General features: G+C 42.1%; 1 protein-coding gene across 4 annotated transcripts in view; it reads right to left on the bottom strand.

Moving 5' to 3' along the window:
• The window catches only part of DRD2 (dopamine receptor D2), a 57,799-nt gene extending 32,108 nt beyond the window's left edge, over positions 1-25,691 (bottom strand). Inside the window, exons 1-2 of one of the 4 annotated variants that reach the window (XM_078608144.1) lie at positions 25,575-25,667; positions 16,664-16,795 (exon numbers count right to left, since the gene is read on the bottom strand). In XM_078608144.1, coding sequence (XP_078464270.1) covers positions 16,664-16,681 — 18 coding nt within the window. In that variant the 5' untranslated portion in view covers positions 16,682-16,795; positions 25,575-25,667. Of the gene's footprint in view, positions 1-10,382; positions 10,517-16,663; positions 16,796-25,574 lie in introns of those variants that run through there. The other 3 variants (XM_078608147.1, XM_078608145.1, XM_078608146.1) reach the window with 3 other exon arrangements.
• Positions 25,692-25,953: the final 262 nt, after the last annotated feature.

Here is a 25,953-nt window from a genome sequence, read left to right as displayed (position 1 = left end):
GTTGAGAATGAAAACGAGGAAGTGATGTGAATGAGAAAAGGGACTCGGGGGGATTTGTGCCGGGTCATGGTAAGAGTTGGTCAAAATTGCTGTGTCTTGCGCTGAACATTTACGTCATCGGTGAAGCACCCAGAGAATTATATTTTTTTACAAATGGACCGCAACTGGGTACTATGGTTCACAAGAATTGTTCTCTCTGTTGTGAAGATGCCTGATTATTATAGAGGTGGGTAGTGGTCCGAGCATGATGTTAACCTACGTCAATGTTTAATGTTTATATATTAAATTATTGACCATTTGCACAGATTTACTCAATAAAATCAGGCAATGCGGACACAGGCGCTTATATAATTAGCAGAGGTGTGACACTCTATCAATCCATCGACTAATATCCATTTATCATGTGTGCAAGAATTCACGTTTTGAGATTCGCATGCAGTTTACTTTTGGTATAACTGTGTGAGGATTATACGGGTGTCAGATTAACCGTGCTTGTGAAAGAAACTAATAAAATATTGGTTTTACAATACGCTGGTTTAATTATTGGCTACTGCTCACTCTCCGAGCGTCAGTGACTCGGTGCCCACGTGACAGCAAACGCCCGCAATTGATAACAATAATCCTAATTAAGTACATTTGCTATTTGCATCACTCACCTCCGATTAGCACGGTTGGCTGCGTACGGCGTGAAAGTAACATCACAATCCATTGATTCACCAAGAGGAATTAATCATTGCACCTCTTATGTGTACGTCTATTTGCACATAAATGTTTATATTGTACCTGAAACACATTGGTAGGTCTGTAAAGTATTGAGGGGTATAAGGCAGCTGCTCTACGGTGTCGCTGAGAAGGAATGAGATGGTATGTAAGGAACGTGACTGAGGTGTACGAGGGCTGATATGAGGGGCTGTGCTTGGACTGTCAATCAAAGCACCATTACATAATGCCGCCTCCAATTACTGCCATTTGTCTCACTAGATCAGCTTCAACTCCGTCTCCCACCCTCTCGTCCTCCCACCTTATTAATCCCCCTGGGATCTTGGGGGAACCATATGCTTGCAAGCAAACGAACCCGACCTCCAAAAACAAGCAGCTGTTCCCATGGGCATGGCCTAATCTAGCCCTCCTGTTGGATAACGGGCTTGAGTCTGGCGGAAATCCTACACTGGGCCGAAAGCTTAATTCATAGGAGCATTCCTCAGCCACCCTTGACACCCTTCCTTTTTTTGTATTTTATTCCCTGGGACTTCTTGCTATTTCTCCTCTTAGACTCTTAAAGATGCGGTTCCTTTCTGACATTCTAGATTTGAAGCTTTCGTGACTGCAAGGATTCATATTCTTAGGTTTTTTTTCGGTAAAGTCACGTAGGTAAATTTTTTTTTTATATTTTAACATTTTTTACCTACGTGACTTTACCGAAAAAACCTAAGAATATGAATCCTTTCTGACACTCATCGCGAGAGGTCACCCCCCCCACCCCCTTCCTTGCCTTCTCGTAATTGGCATGAATTGACAAAACGTGTCTCGTGCCATTAAATGTTATACGGCACACAGTGGTCACTGCAACTGCTCTGTACACTCTGGCGAACCGAGTTCGATGTCCTGGCCATGGTAGACGTCAGGAGCGAGTGATAACTGGGAAATGTTTCTGAGCCCGTAGTGGTTTTCATCCAGCAGTGGATTGACAAATGTATTAACAAATGATTCTTATTTTTGGGGTTTACGAATGCAGTTCTGTAGGTTGCCAGCACGCATCATAGTAGCCTCCATGAATCATATTATTAATGCAGCATTCTGCATAGCAAAAATGCTTCCAGTAGATCTAAGGTTAGTTTTTTTCCAAAAACTAAGTGCGTGTCATAATGCGCAAGTTGTTATTTTAACATTAGTATAGATTGGAGATAACTTCATAAGGACGTTTTTCTGCATTCAGTGCTTTGTATCACCAAGACTTGGAATGCGTCCAGCAAGGCCGTAATTATAATATAAATTGGGGGGGGAGGGGGACACATCCCCCCCCCCAATATTCAAATATGCTCAAAATGTCCCCCCCCCCCCATGTATTGATAAAAAAAATTTAAATATTAAAAAAATATATATTACTATGCTATGACAGGCAACCACGCACCGCCGTCCAAAATAATTATTAGCAAATATAATCATAATCATAACCAAACTTAACAAGTTGCCATTATTACTACTACCGGTTCTAGTATCACGGTGTACTGCAGTTCTGCGATGTGGTTTGTCCTCGTGGTGTTGCCGTACCCCAACAGAAGCCGTTGTTTGACTGCTGTGGGTTGGCACAATAAATGTCAAACACTCTACTGTCTCTCAATTGCGTTACTTTCAAATGTATAAAAAATGGAACACTAGAATGTAATATGAGTGTTACGTAGGCTATAATCACTGTCGAGTGGAAACAAAGTTTTTTGGTGAAAACAGGCCGATTTGCGATTGCTAATAAATCAACCATCCATCACGAACGTTAGCTATCATAGCGAAGTACGTTACTTGGAAAGTTACCTCGCCACACATTCACCCAGCGACCAACAATGGCTCTCACGGACGTATTCAACTCACGTTAATGTCTTTATTACGTTATATTTGTCAGAAAGCCCACGTGCAGTTTGAGTAAAGTGTCCATCATTAATGTTGCGCAGCCTGTGTAATATTTGTAGACAGTAGTAGCTTTCATTTATTGCATATTCGTATAGCATCGTGTAGTGTATAGCTGGCCTTGCTTATGATACATAGCATTATTAGTGTTTCTTTGATTATAGTGCAAGCAGTTTTATTACAGCCAGCTTTCATTCACAGTGAGTGTTATCATGAGCAGTGACATTCGTCAGTTTTTTGGGCAGCCTCAGAAAAGAAGAAAAGCAAGTTGAGAGCAGTGAGAAAATGAGTATACAGGTGAGTCAATGTTTCTCGATATAATAATAATTGCCATTCACATCAGAAATGGTTAATAATCCATTCCTGAACATCATGGCAAGAAACACCGCTTCTTTACTGATAATATTTCTTTCATGTTCACTCTGGTGCATTCAGAGTGAAGAGAGAGAGAGAGCATGAGGATGCCGACAGGGCAGGGAGAGCAGGTGACATGGAGGTGAGTGAGAAAAAGAGCAAATATTGATGGTTAAAGACCGAATAATGACATCACAACAGTCTAATCCTCATGTTAATTTAAGCTGAGACATTCCTCTATATATGGCTTCTCATGTGTATTTCAGATAATACAATCAAGCAGGGAGAGTGACTTTGAGACAATGACAGACAGAGAGAGAGAGCAGACAGGCAAGCGAAGGTGAAGGTGCAGAAGAGGGAGGGGAGGAGCTTGGACCTTGTCCAAATCAGCCAAATGTTGATGTCATACCCAGTCAAACCCTATCAAATAGGACACTCTACTTTCAGGAGAAATGGTTTAAAGATTATACTTGGCTCCATTACAGCCCCTCCTTAAAGGGGGTCTTCTGTTTCTATTGTGCTAAATACTTTGCAACACAAAAGTCTAAGTTTGCGTCAAAAGCAGATTCAGCTTTTGTCAAGACTGGCTTTCAAAATTGTAAGAAGTCACTGAAGAAATGTAGTGCGCATAAAGACAGCCAGTGTCACAAATACGCTGTGATGATTCGGATTCAGGAGCCGAAACCTGTTAATGTGCAACTTTCACGTGAGCTTGAAAGACAGCAGCAACAAGCGAGGAGAAATCTTACGAAGATTGTTGGGGGTGTGAAGTACTTGGCACGGCAAGGTCTGACTTTTCGAGGCGATGATAAGGAGAGTGGGAATTTCAGCCAGCTTCTAAAGTACAAGGCCGAGGGCGATGCAGAGCTGACCACCTGGTTGAAAGGTAACTTTGATTTCACCAGTCCCCAAATACAAAACGAAATTTGAAGCTGGTGGGCAATACAATCGTCAAATAAATTGTGTCAGAAATAACATCAATGCCAGTGGTCCAGTTCGCACTTATCATTGATGGCACTCAGGATATAGCAAGAGTTGAGCAGGAGTCAATATGTTTGCGCTTTATAGATGCAGATCTACAACCAAAGTAATAATTCCTGGAACTCTACAAAGTGTCATCAATGACAGGGCAAAATATAGCCAAGATGGCATGTGAAGTGATGATGCGTCTAGGCCTTCCTCTGTCCCAACTTCGAGGACAAACCTATGACGGGGCCGCAAATATGGCTGGACAATTGCAGGCGGTGCAAGCCATTATAAGGAAATAACAACCGCTGGCTATGTATTGTCACTGTGGTCCACACTGCGTGAACTTAGTTACGCAGGCTGCCTGTGTAGCCTCTCCACTAGTAAAATAATCAATGGGTGTGGTGCATGAATTGGGGGGCTTCTTTAATCAATCTGGCAAGTTCAAGGTGATTTTCCAGGAAATCGCTAAATCAGAGCATGGTTTCTATTGTGCTAAATACTTTGCAACACAAAAGTCTAAGTTTGCGTCAAAAGCAGATTCAGCTTTTGTCAAGACTGGCTTTCAAAATTGTAAGAAGGCACTGAAGAAATGTAGTGCGCATAAAGACAGCCAGTGTCACAAATACGCTGTGATGATTCGGATTCAGGAGCCGAAACCTGTTAATGTGCAACTTTCACGTGAGCTTGAAAGACAGCAGCAACAAGCGAGGAGAAATCTTACGAAGATTGTTGGGGGTGTGAAGTACTTGGCACGGCAAGGTCTGACTTTTCGAGGCGATGATAAGGAGAGTGGGAATTTCAGCCAGCTTCTAAAGTACAAGGCCGAGGGCGATGCAGAGCTGACCACCTGGTTGAAAGGTAACTTTGATTTCACCAGTCCCCAAATACAAAACGAAATTTGAAGCTGGTGGGCAATACAATCGTCAAATAAATTGTGTCAGAAATAACATCAATGCCAGTGGTCCAGTTCGCACTTATCATTGATGGCACTCAGGATATAGCAAGAGTTGAGCAGGAGTCAATATGTTTGCGCTTTATAGATGCAGATCTACAACCAAAGTAATAATTCCTGGAACTCTACAAAGTGTCATCAATGACAGGGCAAAATATAGCCAAGATGGCATGTGAAGTGATGATGCGTCTAGGCCTTCCTCTGTCCCAACTTCGAGGACAAACCTATGACGGGGCCGCAAATATGGCTGGACAATTGCAGGCGGTGCAAGCCATTATAAGGAAATAACAACCGCTGGCTATGTATTGTCACTGTGGTCCACACTGCGTGAACTTAGTTACGCAGGCTGCCTGTGTAGCCTCTCCACTAGTAAAATAATCAATGGGTGTGGTGCATGAATTGGGGGGCTTCTTTAATCAATCTGGCAAGTTCAAGGTGATTTTCCAGGAAATCGCTAAATCAGAGCATGGTTTCACCTCGTTAAAAACCTCTCGGTCCTACCAAGTGGACTGTTCAACACCCCCACCATCCGCTCAGTTCTCAGCCAGTATGAGTCAATGCCGACAGCCCTTGAAGAAATGGCATCATGGTCTTCATGGAGCATTTCTAAAAGGGAACACTGCTCAGCCTTGTAATGGCTGAAGACCTGATGGGGGATTTGGAGTGCCTGAACACCTTCCTGCAGCTTAGGAAACAGACTGTTTCAGGCATGTTGGAGGCTGTGGACCATGTCAAAACAAGCATGCAGGACAAGCGAACGGTGGAGCACTTTGATGTCTTGTTCGCAAACGCAACTGCTGTGGCAACAAAGTTGGACCTACAACCTATTCAGATGCCTCATATACAAAGCGTTACACTGGTCAGGCTGCAGCCCATATCCATCCGGATGCCCAGTCTTTGTACAGAGCCCAATTCTACAATGCCTTGGACACACTGAATACTAAATTCATAAAGAGAGGTTTGATCAAGCTGGATTCCACAAGCTGCAGCAGCTTGAGAATGTGCTGCTACGCGGAGACATGGACAAGGCGGTAGACTAGTATCCTGAATTGAATTCAAGATTACTGCAGGTGCAGCTGGCCATATTTGGGACTAATTACACATTTTAAACGAGCTCAGATGTTGCTAGCGTTATTATGGAAATGTTGCCAGAAGTGAGAGGTCTCTTCAGTCAGGTGGAATCTTTAGTCAGGCTTCTGCTGGTCGTCCCTGCCTCCTCTGTAGAGGCTGAGAGGAGTTTTAGTGTCCTGAGAAGGCTTAAGACATGGCTTAGATCTTCGATGAGTCAGACAAGGCTGAATAATGTGGCCATGTGTCACGTGCACCAGGAGAAACTGGACATACTTGACCTTGAAGGAATATGCCAGTCTTTTATCGGTGTCAACGATAAGCGCAAAAAAGGGCCTTTGGATCCTTTGCTTGAAGAATGGCAAGTCAAAACACTCGTCATTGCCTTGAGAGGAGATGATAGGAGAGGAGAGCAGAGGAAAGGAAAGGAGCAGAAATGACTGCAGAGCAGGGGAGAGGAAAAGAGATGACTGGAGAAGAGAGAAGAATATCGGACCAGAGGAGAGGAGTGAGTGAGTGAGTGAATGGGGAGAGGAGAGGAGTGAGTGAATGAATGAGGCAGAGGAGAGGAGTGAGTGAGTGAGTGAATGGGGAGAGGAGAAGAGAGGAGAGCAGAGCAAACGCCCCTGCTGCCCACCCAAGTTTACTTGTAAATATGTAAATAAAAACAACAATTTGCTAAACCTTTGCCACAATATCTGGACTTGTCTTCATATAACAATGCATAAATTAATGTTTATATGATTGTGGTTATGGTTGTACTTTATTTTAGTTTCAGTTTCATTTATTAGGTATAGCCCTGTGAGCCATGCGGCTCTTGACTCGGGTGCAACCGCAACAAACAAAAACATAGAACATCTTAAAGTGACTACGCGAATCAATCCCTAATCTCTGCCATTACATACAATGAAACAAGAAAAGGTAAAAAAACAGAGCAATGTAATACAATATACGATTAGACATTATTGTAAAAAAAAATGTCTAGTGATTTTTTTTTATTTTAGGTAGGAAATTAGTTTTAAAATTTAGATTTTTTTTTTCTGGGGGGGGGGGCCCCCAGACCCCCTGGAAGATTTGGTCTCCCCCAATGTTGACTCCAAGGCTACGGCCTTGGCGTACAGTAATACTGTATTTCCTTTTTTTGTTTGGCCCTTAGTGGGTACGCGTCTCTCCGAATAAACACTTCATTTCCCTTTGTGGGGAGGTGGTTGAAGCTTTTACGTTTTGGACAGTCTTCTGCCCCTCAACGACAACCTCCTTCCCTGCATTACTCAATTTTTCCCATTACCATAAGCCGTCATACAGCCTTACTTGAAGCAACCGCATTGATAACTTTTTACGCATCCAAATCTTCCCCATTCATTCACTCACATGGCGCACGGTCCTCCCTGTAAGCTGACATGCATTGGACAGCGAGGAGAATGTTACAAAGCAAGGCCTCTGATCACCCATTCTGTTACAAGATGGGTGTTACACGTAGTAGTAGTAGTAGGATTAAGGTCATTAATGCCTCCCACGTCTAAGCCTACAGGCTAATTCAGTACAACAATAAATAATTTTTCCTCGTGTTGTCTGCTGTGGATTAGAGGCCGCAAAAGGCTTGGGAACGCATTCACGCGGTCTCCCAAACGTTGAAAACGTTGGGAGATTGTTCATCCTGTCGATCTGATAGCGGAGCAAAAAGATGCAGCAGTAAATCAACCAGCGAATTGACTCACAGTGGGGTAAAGAGTGAGTGCTACAGTCTCCTGTAGAAAGGAATTGCACGTCATGGGAGAAATCTCTGGATTTAACAAAAATAAGTCTGTTTCCACAGCTATTTAATGCTAAGCTCCAGTTGCATTGAGTGTCGGAATTTGGAGTAAACTTGCTCAAGTACGGTACCGCAACTGAGATTGACAATTAAAAGTAAAGTTAGGTAGCAAAGGGATGGGTCTCGAGTGGGCAATTTGTCATGGAACAGAAAACCAAGCTGATTGTTAGGCGTTGTTGAAAAAGTTAATGAATCGGAACTTTGATTTCGTAGCGGCACGTATGCAGCTTGTACACTTGAAGTAGAAAGTGGATTTGACCTTTGACCACAGACCACTTTGCTTGATAATGCATTCCCTCAGTACAGCCATTTTGGGATTATTCAGTGTGACAAGTAATTCATTTTAAGACGAGATGTTTGCAATTTGCATGTATTTCAGACAGGGAAAAACATGGTAAAAACGGGTTATTTGACTGGTTTAATTGCGCATTTGACGATGCAATCTGCTCCGTCTGCAACAGAACGGGTGCCACGCTTTTCGCCACTGGACATTCGCGTTGCAACGCGCCAACAAGGGGCGGTGGGGATTGTGCTCATCAAGTAATCTTTGTTCGCATCCCAAAAGAAAATTAACCTTTCGCAAACAGCGGCTCGGGCTTGCGCTGGCAATTGTGCCTCCGGCGTTCGGTGACAAGTGCCGTTTTGGCAAGCTGGCTCTGGCAAGGAGGGGGGGGGAGGTGGCAAGGAAAAAGCGGATGGCAGACGCGCGGTCGTGAGCCTCTGCGCAGATACGCGCACCACGCACGATTTCTTTCAGATGGTGCTGCCGGCACAAGCTCGGTTGTAGTATCGCACACGTCTCTGCGGGGTCTAAAAAAAGACCAGCGGCTGTCGGGGTAGTGTTTACCGTGTAGGCTGGCTGGGATTGCTCCGTGCGTCGAATGAACACGCATGCAGGCCGGTCATCCAAGCGAGGCAATCAAACGCACCTTGACCGTTGATGATTATAATCGAGATCTCTGCTGTATATATATATTTTTCCGTTCATTTCGCTCAACGGTGTTCTCTGTATTTACGTAACGCCGACGACAAACAAAAATAGCGTTGCTCCGTTCTCATAATTACGTTTATTATCACGATATCACGCGCTGGTATCCACCGCGGCTCGGCATATTTAATTCAAGCCTCTGACATGTGGCGCGCGAGCCACTCTTGAGGCCATCTGTAACGCGTTGTACAGTCGGCAAATCTGTACGAAGCAAGGAAATGGGATTAAAGTACATTCACACCGACAGCATCGGGTGCCGAAATGATACGCTCCCTGCAGGGAAACCGGGTATAGCTTGACGAGACATTAAAACACGGGCAAAGTGAAAGACAATCACAAGCATTCTGCGCCTCCGTCCACGTCATTTGTGCCATCTCTTTCCATCGCTCGTTCCCTAGGCAAACCGCTTTGGTCACCACGGCAACGCTAATGGTATGCTATCTCGTTATTTTGCTTAATTAAATACTTTTTAATTAAGCAGTGCGGATAATTGGATCTGAATAGTCGCTGTTTGGCGCTCGTGGATAAGATGCCCCCACTTTTGGGAAGGAAAAAAAAGAGGAAAGGCCGCTAAGGCAGGCACATTCAATTACCTCGCTGTATAAGGGAATTGTTCTAATTATTACCGGTTCATCAGCAGCACAAAGGCTTTCCTCGTAGCTGGCCGCATTCATTTTAGTCGCCCATCATAATCCCACCGCCGCCGTTTAAATGTGCCAATTGTGCAGCCCCTGCTTTAAAGCGAGCACCCCTTTTGTGTCGTCCCGTTCGTTCACTCTCCGATGCACACCCTCGACGTCTCGCCCACGTTACTTTTGAGCATCGCGACGCGAAAAGGGACAAACGTCGCTTTGAGTCATCCGTTGTTCTTCGCGCTGCCATTCATCAACAGCGATAGCGAAGTGACCAACTTGGCTTTGTGAGTGTTCAACGCCACGCGCAGTTTCTCCGGGCAGTGGGAAAACCAAAAGACACAGCGAACGGAGAAGAATCTCCCTTGGATGCTGCTGAATTTGCCGATTTCTGTGTCAAAGCAGCACACGCAGTGAGTTCCGGTGTAATTAATGCATTTTAAACTGATAAATAATGCAGTGCTCGGTTATAAATAAGGTACTGTAATATTCATATTTGTGATGGTAATTCGAAATTAATCGCGATTCACGTTTCACTGATGCGCAACGGTGCCACCGACAAATCTTTGTAAAAACGTGCGTGTTGGATGTGGTGAAAATATCTAAAAATGCAGTCCATTACACACACAACAAGGCTGTAAAATCATAGCATTGAAACTCCTGTTTCCCATTCCACAATATTTGCTTGGGTTGGGTTGCGTCCCCCACCCCTCCTTGTCCAGAACTAAACTGCCAGAGGACAACAATGATTGTATTGCGACAAAAAAACACACAGGCTTTTGCATGTGAATGTAAATAAAAAAAACTTCATCATAGAAACGCAGTATTAAATACATTCGACTTGTACATAAATACAACAATAGAAAACAATTGCGCGTGAGTGAATTAGTACTAGCCGGAGCAAAACAATCGAGAGAACCAAAAAAATCTACACAAAGCCAGAAAGCAAACAACACAAAACGCAGACAACAAACAAAACCTTACCGGCAAAATACTCTCTCAGACGAAGAACGCATCGCGGTTGGGCAAAATGTGCGGTAAATTCCCCGTTCTCTGCAGCTCCGCAAGCATCTATCGGCTCTGTGCTCATAATTACGAGCGGCTTAAAGGGGAGAGGAAGCGCTACCCGGGAGAGAGAGGGAGAGGAGAGCGGTCGAGGGAGAGAGAGAGGAAGGGGAGAGAGGGAGGGGAGAGGGAGAGAGCGATTGTTGTCTTGAGCGTGGGCTGCCCTCTCCTCCCCTTGTCTCTCAGCGACACGGGCTGGCTGCTGCTCCACCGCTAACAAGGCGCTTTGACGCCCTAACCCTATAAGCCTCGCCGTCGCATACCCACCATTGATAATTGGCAATAGGGAAATACCGTGGGTTTTTTTTTAAAAATGCTATCCTGCACGATGAGTAGAGCCGAGGTCGCTATTTGTAGCATTTATTACGCGGTGTTTTCGGTTATTTTCCTCCCCCTTTATTTTGCTGTGCGTCCGCGTCGCCAATGTGTGCCCTCCGCGCCGAGCGACGCATTATCGGACAAGCTGTGCGTGTGGTGTGCCCGTCACATTTGTTTGGTGGGGACGAGGGGGTGTGAGAGAAGGGGGTGGTCACATTTTTTGTTGTGTTTTTATTTATTTATCTTAACCGCCACCATGCAGTTGACAAGCGTCGTGAAATTTTTTTTTGACATTGCTGTGCGCGGCGACTTGGAAGCATTTCTCCCGATCCAGAGTCAAATAATATCACGCGTCGTCTTCGATGCAGTTTTCTTGCAGAATGAAGAGCCTCGAACTTAAGTCGCTCTTCTTGCCTCAGTTTTATCCCATTATTCCCTTGAACGCTTTGCTGTTGTATACTGTACTGTGGTACAAAACTATTATTGTTATAAATAAAAACAATTATTACTTTTATTACAGTGAGAAGATTCAATGAAAACATATTTTCCATAAGGTATTAAGATGACTAAGCAACAATTATAATATTTTTTCATGGACCTTAGAAAGGTTATCCCTTTATTCCATGACCAACCATTTGCTATAGGAAATTCCGATAATAATTATGATACGTTTATATGATTATAATAATAATAATTCAACTACGCATTTTTGGTAACCGGGGGCATTTACATCATGCAAGCTTAAAAGAAGCAATTCATTTCATTTTTACTTGTGCAGATATGACTGAGCAAGGAAATGTTTGCCTCTTCACAAAAAAACATGCTTTAATCGTCTATTTTGCGCACAGAAAATGTAGTGGTTCTGGCATCTGAATATACAGAAGATTATAAATATATGATTTATTTGACAACTTTAAATAACAACCTATTGTTTTTTTGTATGGTACCATTAAATGTAAAAAAATGCTATTTTTATATATATATAGATTTTTGCGCTCATGAATAAATGCATTACTTGCTTAGCTCTCAATATTTTATTCACACCTAATGACTTGGCACTTAATAAACTGACAGATTCAACGGAGAATCAACCACCATTCAACGCAGTGATTTTAAGATAAAAAGTTAAATAAAACCACGCGGTAGAGTCTATTATAATTTTGTGTTACCAAAATGTGCAGCGTTGACAGGTCCTACATGTTCCTGAATAGATTATCGAAACCAGCTCCTATTAGATCGATAAGCTATAAGTAAGCCCGATTGTCTGTTAATTGGTGGTGAGCCAGGCAGTAATTCTTATTTTCCAAGACTATTGCTCTTGCAGTAACAGTGTTTTGCGCTTAAGTCTTTGCGAGTTACCATGGTTGAATGCTAACATCTGTTGGTAATATGAAGTTGTGCGAATAATTATAAGTGCATAAAATGTTCACCAATTGTATCAGTCGGAGAAAGCGAATCTTATTAATCCAAATGCATGCCGCATTTGATCTGATACTGTGAGAATGCATTGTAGGTTTGCTTGAATATGGATAATTGCATATGAATACGTGTAAACTATCGCGTAAGTATTTTAGGGTCATTGTTTCTACATCAAACTCTCAGCATTAAATGTAAAAAAAATGTGTTTTTCAACAGCAGAAATATTGCTGCACCATTTACAGTGTCAGTGCCCATACTTGAGTGACGTGAGCAGAGCGTATGAGTCTTCCTCTGTGTGGTGACTCACACGTGTGCACTCAGAGAAAAGCGTTCCAACATCACATTCTCCACATGAAAAAGAAATTCGACACTTAGGTCTGCACGTGAACTTGATACTCTCATCTCCGAGTGTTCCCAAATAAAGTACTAAACCAAAATCATCGACTCATTGAAAGTAATGTTTACAGTGAGTGTGGACCTTTGCGTGGTGATTTATTGACTTATTTATCCGTTTGACATCGATGATTGCCATTGAGACAGCTAAAATTGCTGCACAGAAGAATCTATCCAGACTGAGTGAACAACCATGAATGTTTCATTTGCCTTCAAGCGTAGATTCCAGATCTGCTGGCTTCAATATCATGATACGAACATTTAAATAACCAGCTCAATATTTTGTTTTAAACGTGTGATGCATAGGCTTTGATATCCGTTTTGAAAAAAAAACAATCTAGCAATCAACTTAAGGTCTGCATACATCGCATCATGCAAATCACCACACATTCTGCATTATAACATTGCCACGTCATATCACAGATGATCTACTGCTTCTACATTTAATCATTTGCATGGTAATTCCCTTTGTAGATGTATCGTTTTTCATATTTTAAGCTGGGAATAAAATCTTGTTTTGTTATCCACCTGAAAAATAGGGTTATAAGATAGATGAATGCCCCCTGAATTTCATAGTGAATGAAAAACATGACCAATGTGTCCCCTTTTGGAAATGTCTCTTACTTTTTGTACACGAGGGTTTTAGCTAATCGATTCCCAACTTGAAAGTAGAATTTATTATGGCTTAGTATGTTTGACTGTCAGCTCAACAAATGGAGAAACTACCAAAGGAATTAAATATTCCCTGAAACATTATCTTTCGTAGAAAAATGTGGGTGTCCATTGTCATAAAACAAATTGTTAACCTCTGCAACGTAAAACAGCAAATTGTGACCCAGAGAAGCATTCAAAACTATAATATCTTTCCTGGAAACCTTGAGCGAACTGGACTGTCACACTTCAAACACCCAGGGGGGAAAGGCAACAAAACTTAATTGACCAACCATAATATGTTGGACTCAGTTTTAGCTACTGCAAAAGGTGTATGTGAATTGCAATACAAATTATGAGTATACAAAGATGTGCACTAAAATATTTTAACTCCAGATTAATATTTTTTGCAATTCGTTTTCTTTTTTTTTATCCACCAGAGTATACTTTGAACTGAATTAACCTGTATAGGGCCAGCTTTGGCCAGTGGGATTCAATTATTGTGTGTCCCACTCCCTTCTCAGCTCTTGTCACTATAACGCTGTGTGCAATGACTCTGATATGTCAGCACATAGTAAACTGCTACATCTGCAAATCGCAGTCCTGTAATTCTATCTGTTCTCCAACTGACAACGTGAACTAATGAGCATCTACAAACCCACAATCAGGTGCTTTATAAACAACAAAAAATAGGTCATTGGAAGGATAAACAAAGAAAAAATCACGGACTCTACATAAATATATGTCATGTTTGCACAGCCTGGGAATATGTGCCACAGTCGCTGTTATCTATATCTCATGATATATCAATCCCAATGATTCTAAATAAGTTAACATTTCAAATATGACAAAATGAGTAATACCACAACCTCGTATAATTAACTAAAAAGCATACCACTCGAAATGTAAATATATTTTCCATATCTGCATGGTTGATAGCACCATTCTGTTTGTTTGTTTGCTTTATTATTTTTAAATATGAGATAGCGGGAAAGATTGGACAATTCCATTTCGCGGCACCCCAACACATTGGACATTGGTGTTGACAGCATGATACTTAGTGTTGTCATGAACATTGTTATGACCGAGGACACAGGGAGAGAGGTGCACGGGTAGCGTTTTCCAGGTGCAGACAGGATGTACACTTAAAGACCCATGCTGGCTTAGGAAAAGATCTATAATCAAGAGGGACAGGAGAGAGGCAGAGGTTTGAGAGGTTATTTTTCTTAGATTGAACCAATTGCACTGGCAGTAAAGGATTGATGCTTTTATTGCAACCATAACAAATGGAATCATCCTTTTCTTTAAGGTTTTTTATTACATCAGTGGATCAATTCATGTCTGCAAATCAATTACCGGTTTCGCAAATTGTGGCTTCACATTGCATATACGTAAATTATTAGATACAAGTTATGACCCGTGTAGCACGTTTAATATCATCTTTCATTTAACTTAAATTTCCCTGTTTAAAATTAAACTGTTGATTAGCGCTACAATTTTTCTGTCCGCGTTTTCAGGTGTGTGAGGGTGGGTGGGTTGGGTGGGTGGGATGGGTTGGGGTGGGTGGTGGATTGGGTTGGGGTGGGTGGGTTGGGTTGGGGTGGGTGGGTTGGGTTGGTTGGGTGGGTGGGCTGGGTGGGCTGGGTGGGTTGGGTGGGCTGGGTGGGTTGGGTGGGCTGGGTGGGTTGGGTTGGTTGGGTGGGTTGGGTTGGTTGGGTGGGTTGGGTGGGTTGGGTTGGTTGGGTGGGTTGGGTTGGGTTGGTTGGGTTGGGCTGGGTTGGGCTGGGTTTAGTGGGTGGATTGGGCTGGGTGGGTGGTTTGGCGACTGCAGAGATTTCATTGGACTAAGGTATTAATGTTAATCGTGTAAACCTTTTCATACCCAGCAAACCGAGCATCAAACCTAATTAGTTTTGTTATATCTGCAACTCAAAACCACCGTGTAACTTGGCCAGTCCGTAATAAATAATATCAAGGCTACGTACAAGATACTCGGGGGAAAAAACACGATTTAAAAAAAAAAATCTAGTTTTATTGTACCAGGAAAGGCCCACTGAGCTATATTTTAGAAGTGACCTGGCCACAAATGATAGCTCAACGAAGTGGCTTATCATGTGGACATTTATAGCAGCCAAATACTCAAAACGCATGTTACTAAATGTGGGGGGGGGGGGGGGGAGAAACCGGAGGACCCGAAGAAAAATCCACGCGACCATGAGGAAAACACACAAACTCCAAATATACAGGCGTCAGGGTCGTGATCGAACCCACGACCTCCTGTATATGAGGCGAGGCAGTTAACATCTCGCCACCGTGGCACCCCAAATATATATAATAGTTCTACTAATCACCCCAAGGCCTGAATCAAATATTTCCAGAGTTCACTCTGAGGTAAAGCAATAGCCATCAGCATAACCTTACCAGTATGATTCAATGTCATAGGTTTTTTTTTAAGATTAATTCACTACTTGGTAATAAAGTGAACCACAATACTTACCAATCCCCATGTTGCTTTTGTATTTCAGAGGACAATTATTGTACTTAAAACTGTCAACAGTTTTCTAAACAGTATCTAACCCAGCTTGAAGTAGCTATGTAATTTATTTGGATTTCGAATTTTTTGTATTTGTTACATAAATGCAACACTTACCATTTTATATCACAGTACTTTCCTTTTCTTGCAAAAAAAAATCTCACTGTGCATCGATACACATGGTTAGGATGGTCTTAATATGCCATTCATTCCGTTCTTCATATCACAGTTAACGTGTCAGAGGAAAAATAATTCGGAGAGAATAGAATCGAAATGACACACTTTAGTTTAACAACCCACCGTTTGCACTGCTTCGCAAAGCCTAGGAAAGTACACAAATTTCACACTCCTCACAATTTATTGAATTGGGGTCATGATTCAGTTCAAGAGTACTTTTTATATAGTGGTTCATGTCGGGCCTCTTGGCTGCAGTGTTTATGTAAACCAATTACCAACAATATTTAGAAGCAAAAAATAGTCGATTCTAGTGCCCAACATGCAATGCAATGTATCATGATAATAGTATTACATTTTCTTTTAAATTTTTATATTTATTTGATTCGGAATATTATTAGAATTGTACTGATAATGTCAAGTCAAGAGATGAGATATCGGTGTGGAACTCTTACATAGCAGTGCATCACCACCCCATGTTATAAAATAGCCTGTGGAAGGTGATATCATCGAACAAATTTTGAGATCCCTTTAAATAGCCTAGTTCATTTTTACTCTGCTGTAGAGATGTCCATGATATGATGGTGACATTTAAATATAAAAATGTCAGAGCTTGAATTTAGCCAAATTAAGTGAAAACCTACATTTATGAGTTATTGATTCACCGGGCTGAGACCAATCAATTCACTGCATGTGAGAATGTGTTGCTGACCAGACTCGAATCCAGCATCTTGACCGCTGTGCCTCAAACGTGCTGAGCCTTGATCCACCTGGTTACCTCAAGAAACGAACCTAACTGATGAATTGATGCATCGTTCCATGTGTGAAGGCTCCATCTGTGTCCCTGGGGGTGGGTGTGACACACTCATAATCTCAGCATAATCTACCCAATCTACCCCTCACCCCTTTTCACTAGTGTACAGATCAATGGTTTACGAATGAATAGCATCTCATCCGGCAGCTCACAATCATAATTTTTAAAACACATCGTGGGTGCAATTGCTTTAAAGAAAAAAGTATTTGACAACAAAAAACTGTGATCCTGGAAAAGTTGAAGTCGTTATGAAAAGTTACATAAAATGTGGACTACCACTGTATGGGCTGTCTCCCCAGTGCTGATGTATTACTAACAGTGCCTGGTGTGACATTGATACATGGGAGCATTAATTCCATGTGTTCCTAATGTTAAATAAATAAATAATAAGAACCGAAAACATCAATGTGATTTTTCAAACGGTGGAACACAAAAGCTATATACGGATCCCAATCTGGCTTCGTAGAAAGGAATATAAAATGAGGTTTGCACGTTTTTTCCGTAATTTATTTTACAACATCCAGTGGCTTTAGCGTTCTTTTTTTTTAGTTGACAATTTCTCAAATTTGTAAGTGTGGTTTCAAGGTTTTTGCATACCAACTTTAATTGGCAGCTATTTCAATCAACTAACAACCCACGTTCACGCATTTAACACATTTCATTCAGGCGATCTGTGCGGTAATTTGTCTCTATTTATCTTCAAAGTATATTTTTCATGTATGGTATTAATGTCCAAGTGATGTGGAACAAAAACTTGGACAAAAACGCATTTCTGCAGGCATAGTTAGAAGTGAAAATGAGAGCGCAGTCCCATGGCGAGCAGTTATAATGATTCTTGTTGATTGCTAATGGTGCTTGCAAATCCGCCGTGAAAATATTTTAATTACATCGGGAGGAAAAGCCATGCCAGGAAAGAAAAAAAAACATTTGAAGAAAAGCCTTGGTGAGTGCACGTCTTTCATTTGCTCGAGGTATTAATGATGGTCAGAGGGCAACGGAAAAGAGTGGGCATTTCAGCGCATGCATGAAGGTGCATTTAAACGCAGAAATGTCCAGATTTTATCAATGTAATTTTAAAAAAATTATGACGTAAGTTTAATATGCAATAAAGCAAAATGTACTAACAAGCAATCCCATGCAACATTGTATAGTTATAATTAGTTTTTCACGTTGCTGTATGTTGCTTGCAAAGGTCTATCCAGTGTCATAGACACAGCCATCCGTAACTTCACGAGGATTCTAATTATATCGCAATGACTCATTCGTTACAACTCTTTGCCCTTGTTATCGTACAAAATCCACTCGGTCCAAAAAACATGAAATTGCCAACGCGTGCACCGCGACATACCACACGCGCTTCTTATATCTCGGGGGTCAAAAGGTCAAGGTTCAAAGGCCACCACTACACTGCACTAATGCTTTCACCCTTTGGCCAGATCCTGCAATCGTTGCAAGGTAGTGATCGCATTGTTTTTAGCGGTTGTACACAGCCGACGCATTTGATTGCAAAAAAACACGTGTTCAAAAAAGTTTCTTCTTGCGCAGTTGGAAGTGGTATTTTTAAGCCGTTGGTGCTGATAAGATAAGGAGAGAAAACACTTTTCTGTTAGGCATTGTGAACTGTGATTGTGCATAAGTTTATCTGTGTGTACGAGCATTCAATAAATTGGAGGCCAGCAGGCGCGTGCAACAGGAGCTGATTAAAGCATTGCATTGCACTGACCTCTTGGTCCCACACTCTTTTTCTATGCAATAATCTGTTTTCAAAGTGACCTGCCTTTACCGTTATAACAACACAACGGTAAACACACAGCAGTCTATCTCGCAAAAAAGATATACCTTTATCATTGCAGCATAGCGCTTCCAATTTTTTTTTTTATAATCAGCTATCTTCATCCGTTTGATTCAAATGACTGATACAATCCACTGTTGGATGATGGTCTCCCCATGCCGTGTTGGTCGTAGGGATCATGTGACCATACTTCACCATTCTGATTGGTGAAAGGCAGGGACCAGGGTCAAATCAGATACCGCCACTGATGTTCGCCGTGGCCGGATATTGAATTCAGGTCATCGGGTTCATAGGTTCATAGGTTGATTCCAATCTACAAGGAATTGAGGAATAGTTTGCAATTGTTCAAGTAGGGCAGTTTAACCGTTATATTTAGTTAGCATTGATGGTATTCACTGATGTGTCTCATGAGATCTTTATTGGCCACAGAATCTTAAATCAGACCCCCACACTGACATGTCATTCAAGACACAGCTGTAGGCCAACACGTAGCCTGCCTTGCACCTTTGACACAATGCAGATGTGATTCCTTAGAGCCCTATCTCCCTTGCTTGAAATTGGGCATTGCATTTTCACCTTCGTAGACCCAGACCCTCAAAGGAGTCAGGCCCTAGGATAGCAGTTGTGATGGACCCTGTCTCTCAGCATCCGTACACTGCATTCTGACAACGATTAGAAACTAGGCACAAGCCATGCTTGGGTCCAATCCTGGAATGATCCAGAATTTATTTGGATTCTGACATAACATGCTGTAAGTCCCTCCCTCTGTACGCCCCTTAAAATCGGACCATTCGTACATTCAATATTTGCGCTATTCTCATTGTACAAGGTTATTCAACTAAAATGAAACTATTTTTATTTCACCTGGTAAGGCTCGCTGAAATTTTATAGCTCTTTTTTCAGAAACAACCTGGCAAAAAATTATTACGTGGAATTTTATATCAGCCAAATACTCGAAGAGCATGCTTCGAAATGTGGAGAGAAAAACTGGAGGACCCGGAGATAAATCCATGTGAGAGCAACCGAACTCCCAATATAGAGCAGGTGTCAGGGTCTGGATCGAACCCACGACCTCCTGTATACCAGGTGAGGGAATTACCATCTTGCCACCACAACAGGTGGCAAACGCGACACCACTCGGTTATGTCATCACTCTCTTCCCTCCACCCCCCTTTCTTCGCTGCAGGGGAGGGAGGGGGGAAGCAATCGTATATATTTAATTGTAACTAGGTTTCACGGATGCTTTGGTTAGATTACACTTGCTCAAGCTATGATATATTGCCTGTGACATCTGTGTCCGTTCCTCAGGGTGGCCCAGCTGAAAGCCCGTATGTGCCTTCACAAAAGTGATTCACGCGGCCCGGAAGATCAAGCATCACGTGGCCCATATATCGTTCGCTGGCTGCCATGGGAAACCATTTATTGGTCCCCTCATCCCTTTCACCAACTGGGCAAGTGGGCTATTAAGTGGCAGTGGTGACAGCTTTAGATTGTACATCCCATCATCAGCCATGGTCAATCCACTGCTGGATGAAGGCTTCCACAAGTAACGGACATGTGTGCTCCCACAATGCATCAACATTTTCTATCTTTCTTTTACCAGGTATGGCCCACTGAGCTATATATCCCTTTTTCAGAAGCGACCTGGCCACAAATGATAGCTCAATAAAGTGACTTATGTGGAAATGTATCGTAGCCAATACTCTAGACCAGTGGTTCTTAACCTTGACTGCAGCTTGCACACCTTTGGTTCTCAATCGTAAAAAAATGTATAATGTTGATAAATACATAGAGTTTAATTAAGCTAAGTAGTTGTACTTATGTACCAGTGCTTAATTTGTATTTTTTTTTATTACACTGGTCAACTAAAAAAACACATTTTTTCTGGCCTGGACTTTTGCAGCTGTTTTAGACTAATTTCAGGTTGCTGATGCCAAATCTGATCTCAGATTTGCTCTATCACATCTCATTTTTATGCTATCGGCATACCCCATTTTCATTGATTTTGCCCGAAATTAACTCTGTCACTTATGATTGCAAGTTGTTGCGAGTCAGTAACTGCTTTAGTGTTACAATATGGTGCTGTATTTTTAGGATAGTGTGTTTATAATATCATTTTATGTAGATATCCACATTAATTTAATATTTTTCTTCTGCAGTTTTTATTGAAAATGCAATATTTGATATCTCAAAAACCTGATGTGATAGACAAAAACTGATGCCAGATTTGGAATCAGCACCCCAAATTTACATTAAAACCGTTGGAATACCTTATGTGTTGACCAGTGTTATTTACCTTCTCAAAAAATCTGGCCATGTCTCGCACCCCCAAGGAGTGCAGCGTTCACCCCAGGTTAAGAACCACTGCTCTAAACGCATGTTTTTTAAATGTGGAGGAGAAAACCGGAGGACTCGGATACAAAATTATCCACACAACCACGGGGAGAAATGCATATTACTAATATAATGAGCCAAGAATGTGTGTGTGTGTGTGTATCCCGCGCGTGACGTCACTCCTCATGAGGCCCACCCTACCGCGTGACGTCACTCCACATGAGGCCCACCCCCCTCATTAATATTCATGAGTGGGTGGAATTTTACACTAACGCAGAGGAAGGTCGAGCTGAATTAAATAATTAATTACGCAAAGTCGCTTCAAATATGACGTTTCTCTACAGAAAGTGACGGTAAAAAATAAATCTACGCAGCACAGTGTTACATCCGTGCGTGACGTCACTACAAAAGAGCCCCCCCCCCCCCTTCATTAATATTCATGCCCGCGTGGAAATTTACACGAACGCACAAGAAAGTTGCGCACTCCACATGCCGCACCCCTCCCCTCATTAATGATCATGAGCGGGTGACGTCACTACACATGCCGCACCCCTCCACAATGACCATTAGCGGGTGACGTCACTCCACATGGGGCAACCCCCCCCCCTCGTTAATAATCATGAGCGGGTGACGTCACTACACATGCCGCACCCCTCCACAATGACCATTAGCGGGTGACGTCACTCCACATGGGGCACCTCCCCCCTCGTTAATAATCATGAGCGGGTGACGTCACTCCACATGGGGCAACCCCCCCCCTCGTTAATAATCATGAGCGGGTGACGTCACTACACATGCCGCACCGCTCCACAATAACCATTAGCGGGTGACGTCACTCCACATGGGGCACCCCCCCCCCCCTCGTTAATAATCATGAGCGGGTGACGTCACTACACATGCCGCACCCCTCCACAATAACCATAAGCGGGTGACGTCACTCCACATGGGGCACCTCCCCCCTCGTTAATAATCATGAGCTGAACAATTTTTCTATTGAATATTTCACATTTACTGCCATATACACCCGTTCTTGGACGGGCAAACAAGCTAGTTACAAATATAGAGGCATCGCCACGAACGGGATCAAACCCATAACCTCCTTGACACCATGAAAGGTAGTTAACATCTCGTATCAAGCCAAGCTCACTTCGTTTTCTCAACAGGCAAATTGTGTCTTTAATCTGCGTGTGTTCTCTAATCAGTGTGCTCATCTTTTCGTCTCTCAGTGTAATCCCAAGCAGGGCATCTCTCCAAGCTGTGTTTTTAAGCTCTAGTTTCGTGCTGCTTCGTCATTATCAGGTTCAATTTACCAAAGGACTATTCAAAAGGACTCCCAACTGCCCCGTATTTGTACTTATTTATCTTGATTTTCTTTCACTAACTGCCCTAAGTATACATTCTAAAGTGTGTTTCCAGTTGGGTGCCCCTTGACAGATATTTACGATTTTTTTGTTGTTGCGAGCAAAACAATTACAGTAAGGATCGCTGAACCATACAATATTAATAATAATAAAGGAGTGAAAAATAACTATCGCGCAGTGGCACTAATTTTCATTGTATATTCCCCACTCAATTCCGGAAGGAACATAACCTGTTTCACCCTCTGAGAATTGGGTGATTCATCGTTGATGCGGTGTATCTGCAAACACCCATTCAGTTGACCACACATTAAGACTCTCAATCAAATTATAAGCTGTGTGTGGATCAGGCAACAGAAACACTGGCATTCTTATATTCGAAAAAAAACACATCACGTTAATCACACAAAAATGCCTTTTTTGGTAGAGTCTATTGCACTATAATTCATTATTGAGTGTAGATAGAGGGTTGTAATTTAATTCATGCTTGAAGGCATTGTAACACAATCAAAACGCTTCACTTTTTTGCAGAATAGGACATTATCCAGACCTCATTTAATGTCTCGATGAGTACATTTCGGGTGTTTGCACATCTAAGTTTTTTTTGCCCTGCATTAAAACATTTATAAAGTTGAAATCTGCAAAGATGAAAGGTTAACCATTTGGGGGGAGGATGATCAGAATGTATAGAATAGGGTGGGCAAAAAAACAAAGCTTACTGCCTGTTTTAAATGTCTCCCCCAGGAATAGACTTATGTTCTCAGTTGGTGTTATTGTATATGTATATATGTATCGATATCCATATCCCAGTTTCCTTCATCCACAAATGATCTCCATATTTAGTATACGATTTATGTCAAATGTATCAAGCACTTGACCACTCGTTGTGACATGTGAAACATTCGAATCACAAGTACGTTATCATCATCATCATTATCAGCGGTCATAATAAATCAACTGCTGGATGAAGGCTCCTCCCAAGACCTCTCTCATGGTCCCACAAAGCAACAATCCACTTAGCACCTGCGAATGAGTTGTTTTGCGTTGCTTGTTATAATCAAATCTGAGATGGTTAATGTTTTCTGTTCATATACATCTGACTTTGTTTCTCAAATACAATTTCCAGAAAATAATAATAAAAAATCCAATGTTGCTATGAATAACTTACCCGACTCCTGTTTTAATATGTATTTTGGAAAAAAAACTTGTTTTGTAATCTTATTTTGGCTGTTACACTTTTGTGTGTATGTATATTGAACTTCTTTTCCAACGTGCATAGCCAATCGCGCTATATGGTTCCAGATTTTACACTTGATGAAATACAATGTTTCCACTTGCAGTTTCAAAATAAGGGTGGGTGGGCAAACATCTCAACCAAATGGTATAAACTGCGGCACCAACGGTTGGAACAAATATAGAGGACTTGTTCACTAAAAGTTTACTCATATCATGGAATGCTGCCTCAGGCCATTCTCCTTTTCCATAATGAGGAATTGACGGAACCCTGGACCGTTTGCCTCATCGCATATTTATATATTTACAAAAAAAATGTACAAGCGGGGCTTAGGAAAGGTTTCGCTATCATCGACCACATACGTACTACGAATTCGAATCTGGGAAATACTAATTAGTTTGAAACAATAGATATCCATTGTCATTTATATGAATACATTAACCCCCCACTGCCCCTCTGGTCTTCACACGTGATTGGCTCACGAGTGACGACATCACATTAACCCCCTCTATTTAAGACCGAAACAGCAGGAGGATTTCTCCACAACTCTGGCTGTCGCCTGATGATGCCGGTTGTAATTGACGGTGAAACGTCACGGTACTCGAATTGTAAATGTTGTGCGTTTACCCGCCAACACACTGGTGTGCTGAACTAGTAACTAATTGACATGTTTTGTTTAAGTGACAAACCTTACTATTTGGCTGTGTCGGATGGTGGCAGGTTTAACGACACATTCATATTTACGCGATCTAACCCAAAAACCTCTTGTGGATAATATTATTCGTGAAGGCCGACTACGTGTTCAACTAAGAAGAAGCATTCGACTCAAAACACAACCACCAACCACCATCACCACCTCTATTCCCACCACGACCGCTGCCACAACCAATACTGCAAACACTTCAAAACACCATGAGTAACGCCACCGGCAACTGGCACTTCTCCCACCATTATCAATAGACACCGCTGGAGGCCTTGGCCCTGACTTTCTTCTCTGTATGGAACCCCTTCAACAGCCTTGGGGCCCCCAGTGGTTCCTCAGAGGCCCCCGTGGAAACTTTCCCTCGAACTTTAAAAAATCATGGGACCCCCTGATGACTTTCTCTAATTATTGCATGCCCCAATGGATTGAAGAAAAGAAACAAAATCCCCCCATTAATCCTGGCTTTTACTGGAACCCTGCAATAGTTGAAGTTGCCATGTAAACACAACGAGGGTAACAGTGTTCGGTAATTGCTGCAACGTTAGCTCGCAAGTCTTCCAAGACACGGTGGATTACCGATTTTTTTTTCGTTTGAGCCCCTGGTCTTTCAAAGCCTTGAGGGGAGATAATGCAGCACCTGAATGCGGTAGGGAGGGGGTGATGCAGAGAAGGCCCGAGACAGCTAACTTTTGGATTATTTCCTTGGTAAAATTTGGGCCAGCTATTATTATACCAATATATAACAACACATCTGGCAATGCTTTTATTTCTACATAACATAAAAGAATGTACGCAGTACGTGTTTTTCTATGACAGTGCTTATTCGAGTCTACTTTATGAGATTGCATGCATTTATTTATTAACCTTTATACCTCTCAACGTTGGCCGTGATGTATATATTTATACGTTGCCACTATGCTTTCCAAATCTACAAACACACACACACACAGCTGGGGGCTGAGTGGATGGTGGGTGTTTGTTATAAGATTGGCCAGGGCTTTTAAGTGTCGAGCACAGCATGGACTAAAAGCACAATCAATATTGCACTTGACATCTAGATGCTCATGCAGACACAATGAGATGGTCAAAATGACTGCTGAGAATACACGGCATGTTTTCGAGGCGCAGGCATCCCTCGATTTAAGAAAGGGATGCGTTCTTGAAAGAAAAGAAAAACACGGCGTGAAATGACATTTCGTAAATTGGAATGGCTTCTTCCATTAATGTCATTCCCAACAATCGGGATGTGTTTTGGACGGTCACTCCAACTGTTACTCCTAACCTAAAAATCTACACCTACATCACTTTTCACAAAACAATAATAATGAACATACATGAAAAATATAATTAATAATGATTAATAAAAAAAAAACGCCCAAAATACTGACCTTTTCAGGGAAGTCACCAAAATATCTGCACGTTGGACTGACTGGCAAGACGGTGTGGAGGCATTAGAACTGTTGCACTGTAGGGACACCGTGATGCTGTCGTAGATGGATGACGTGGCCTTCTAGGTACTTCGTGTTCGATGATCTCGTGGTGCGTGCCGTGTGAGGTTTCGTTTATGCGGAAATTCGATTTCGTTCATTGAAAGTGCCCATAATTTGTAGAACGCGTTGATGCAAATTTTCGTCAAAACAAAGGTCGAATTAATCGAGAGATACCCGTACATTAATTTGTTTTCCTTGATATCCTCCTTTAAACTTGCTATTTTATAGTCACATATAAAGGCATCCAGTACAAGATACAAGATCTATTGTCAAGAAG

This window comes from Lampetra planeri, chromosome 29 (genome assembly GCF_965212315.1).
Source record: "Lampetra planeri chromosome 29, kcLamPlan1.2.h2, whole genome shotgun sequence".
Taxonomy (NCBI): Eukaryota; Metazoa; Chordata; class Hyperoartia; order Petromyzontiformes; family Petromyzontidae; genus Lampetra; species Lampetra planeri.
Note: the sequence above shows the minus strand (reverse complement) of the source record. Positions and strands in the feature narration are given on the sequence as shown.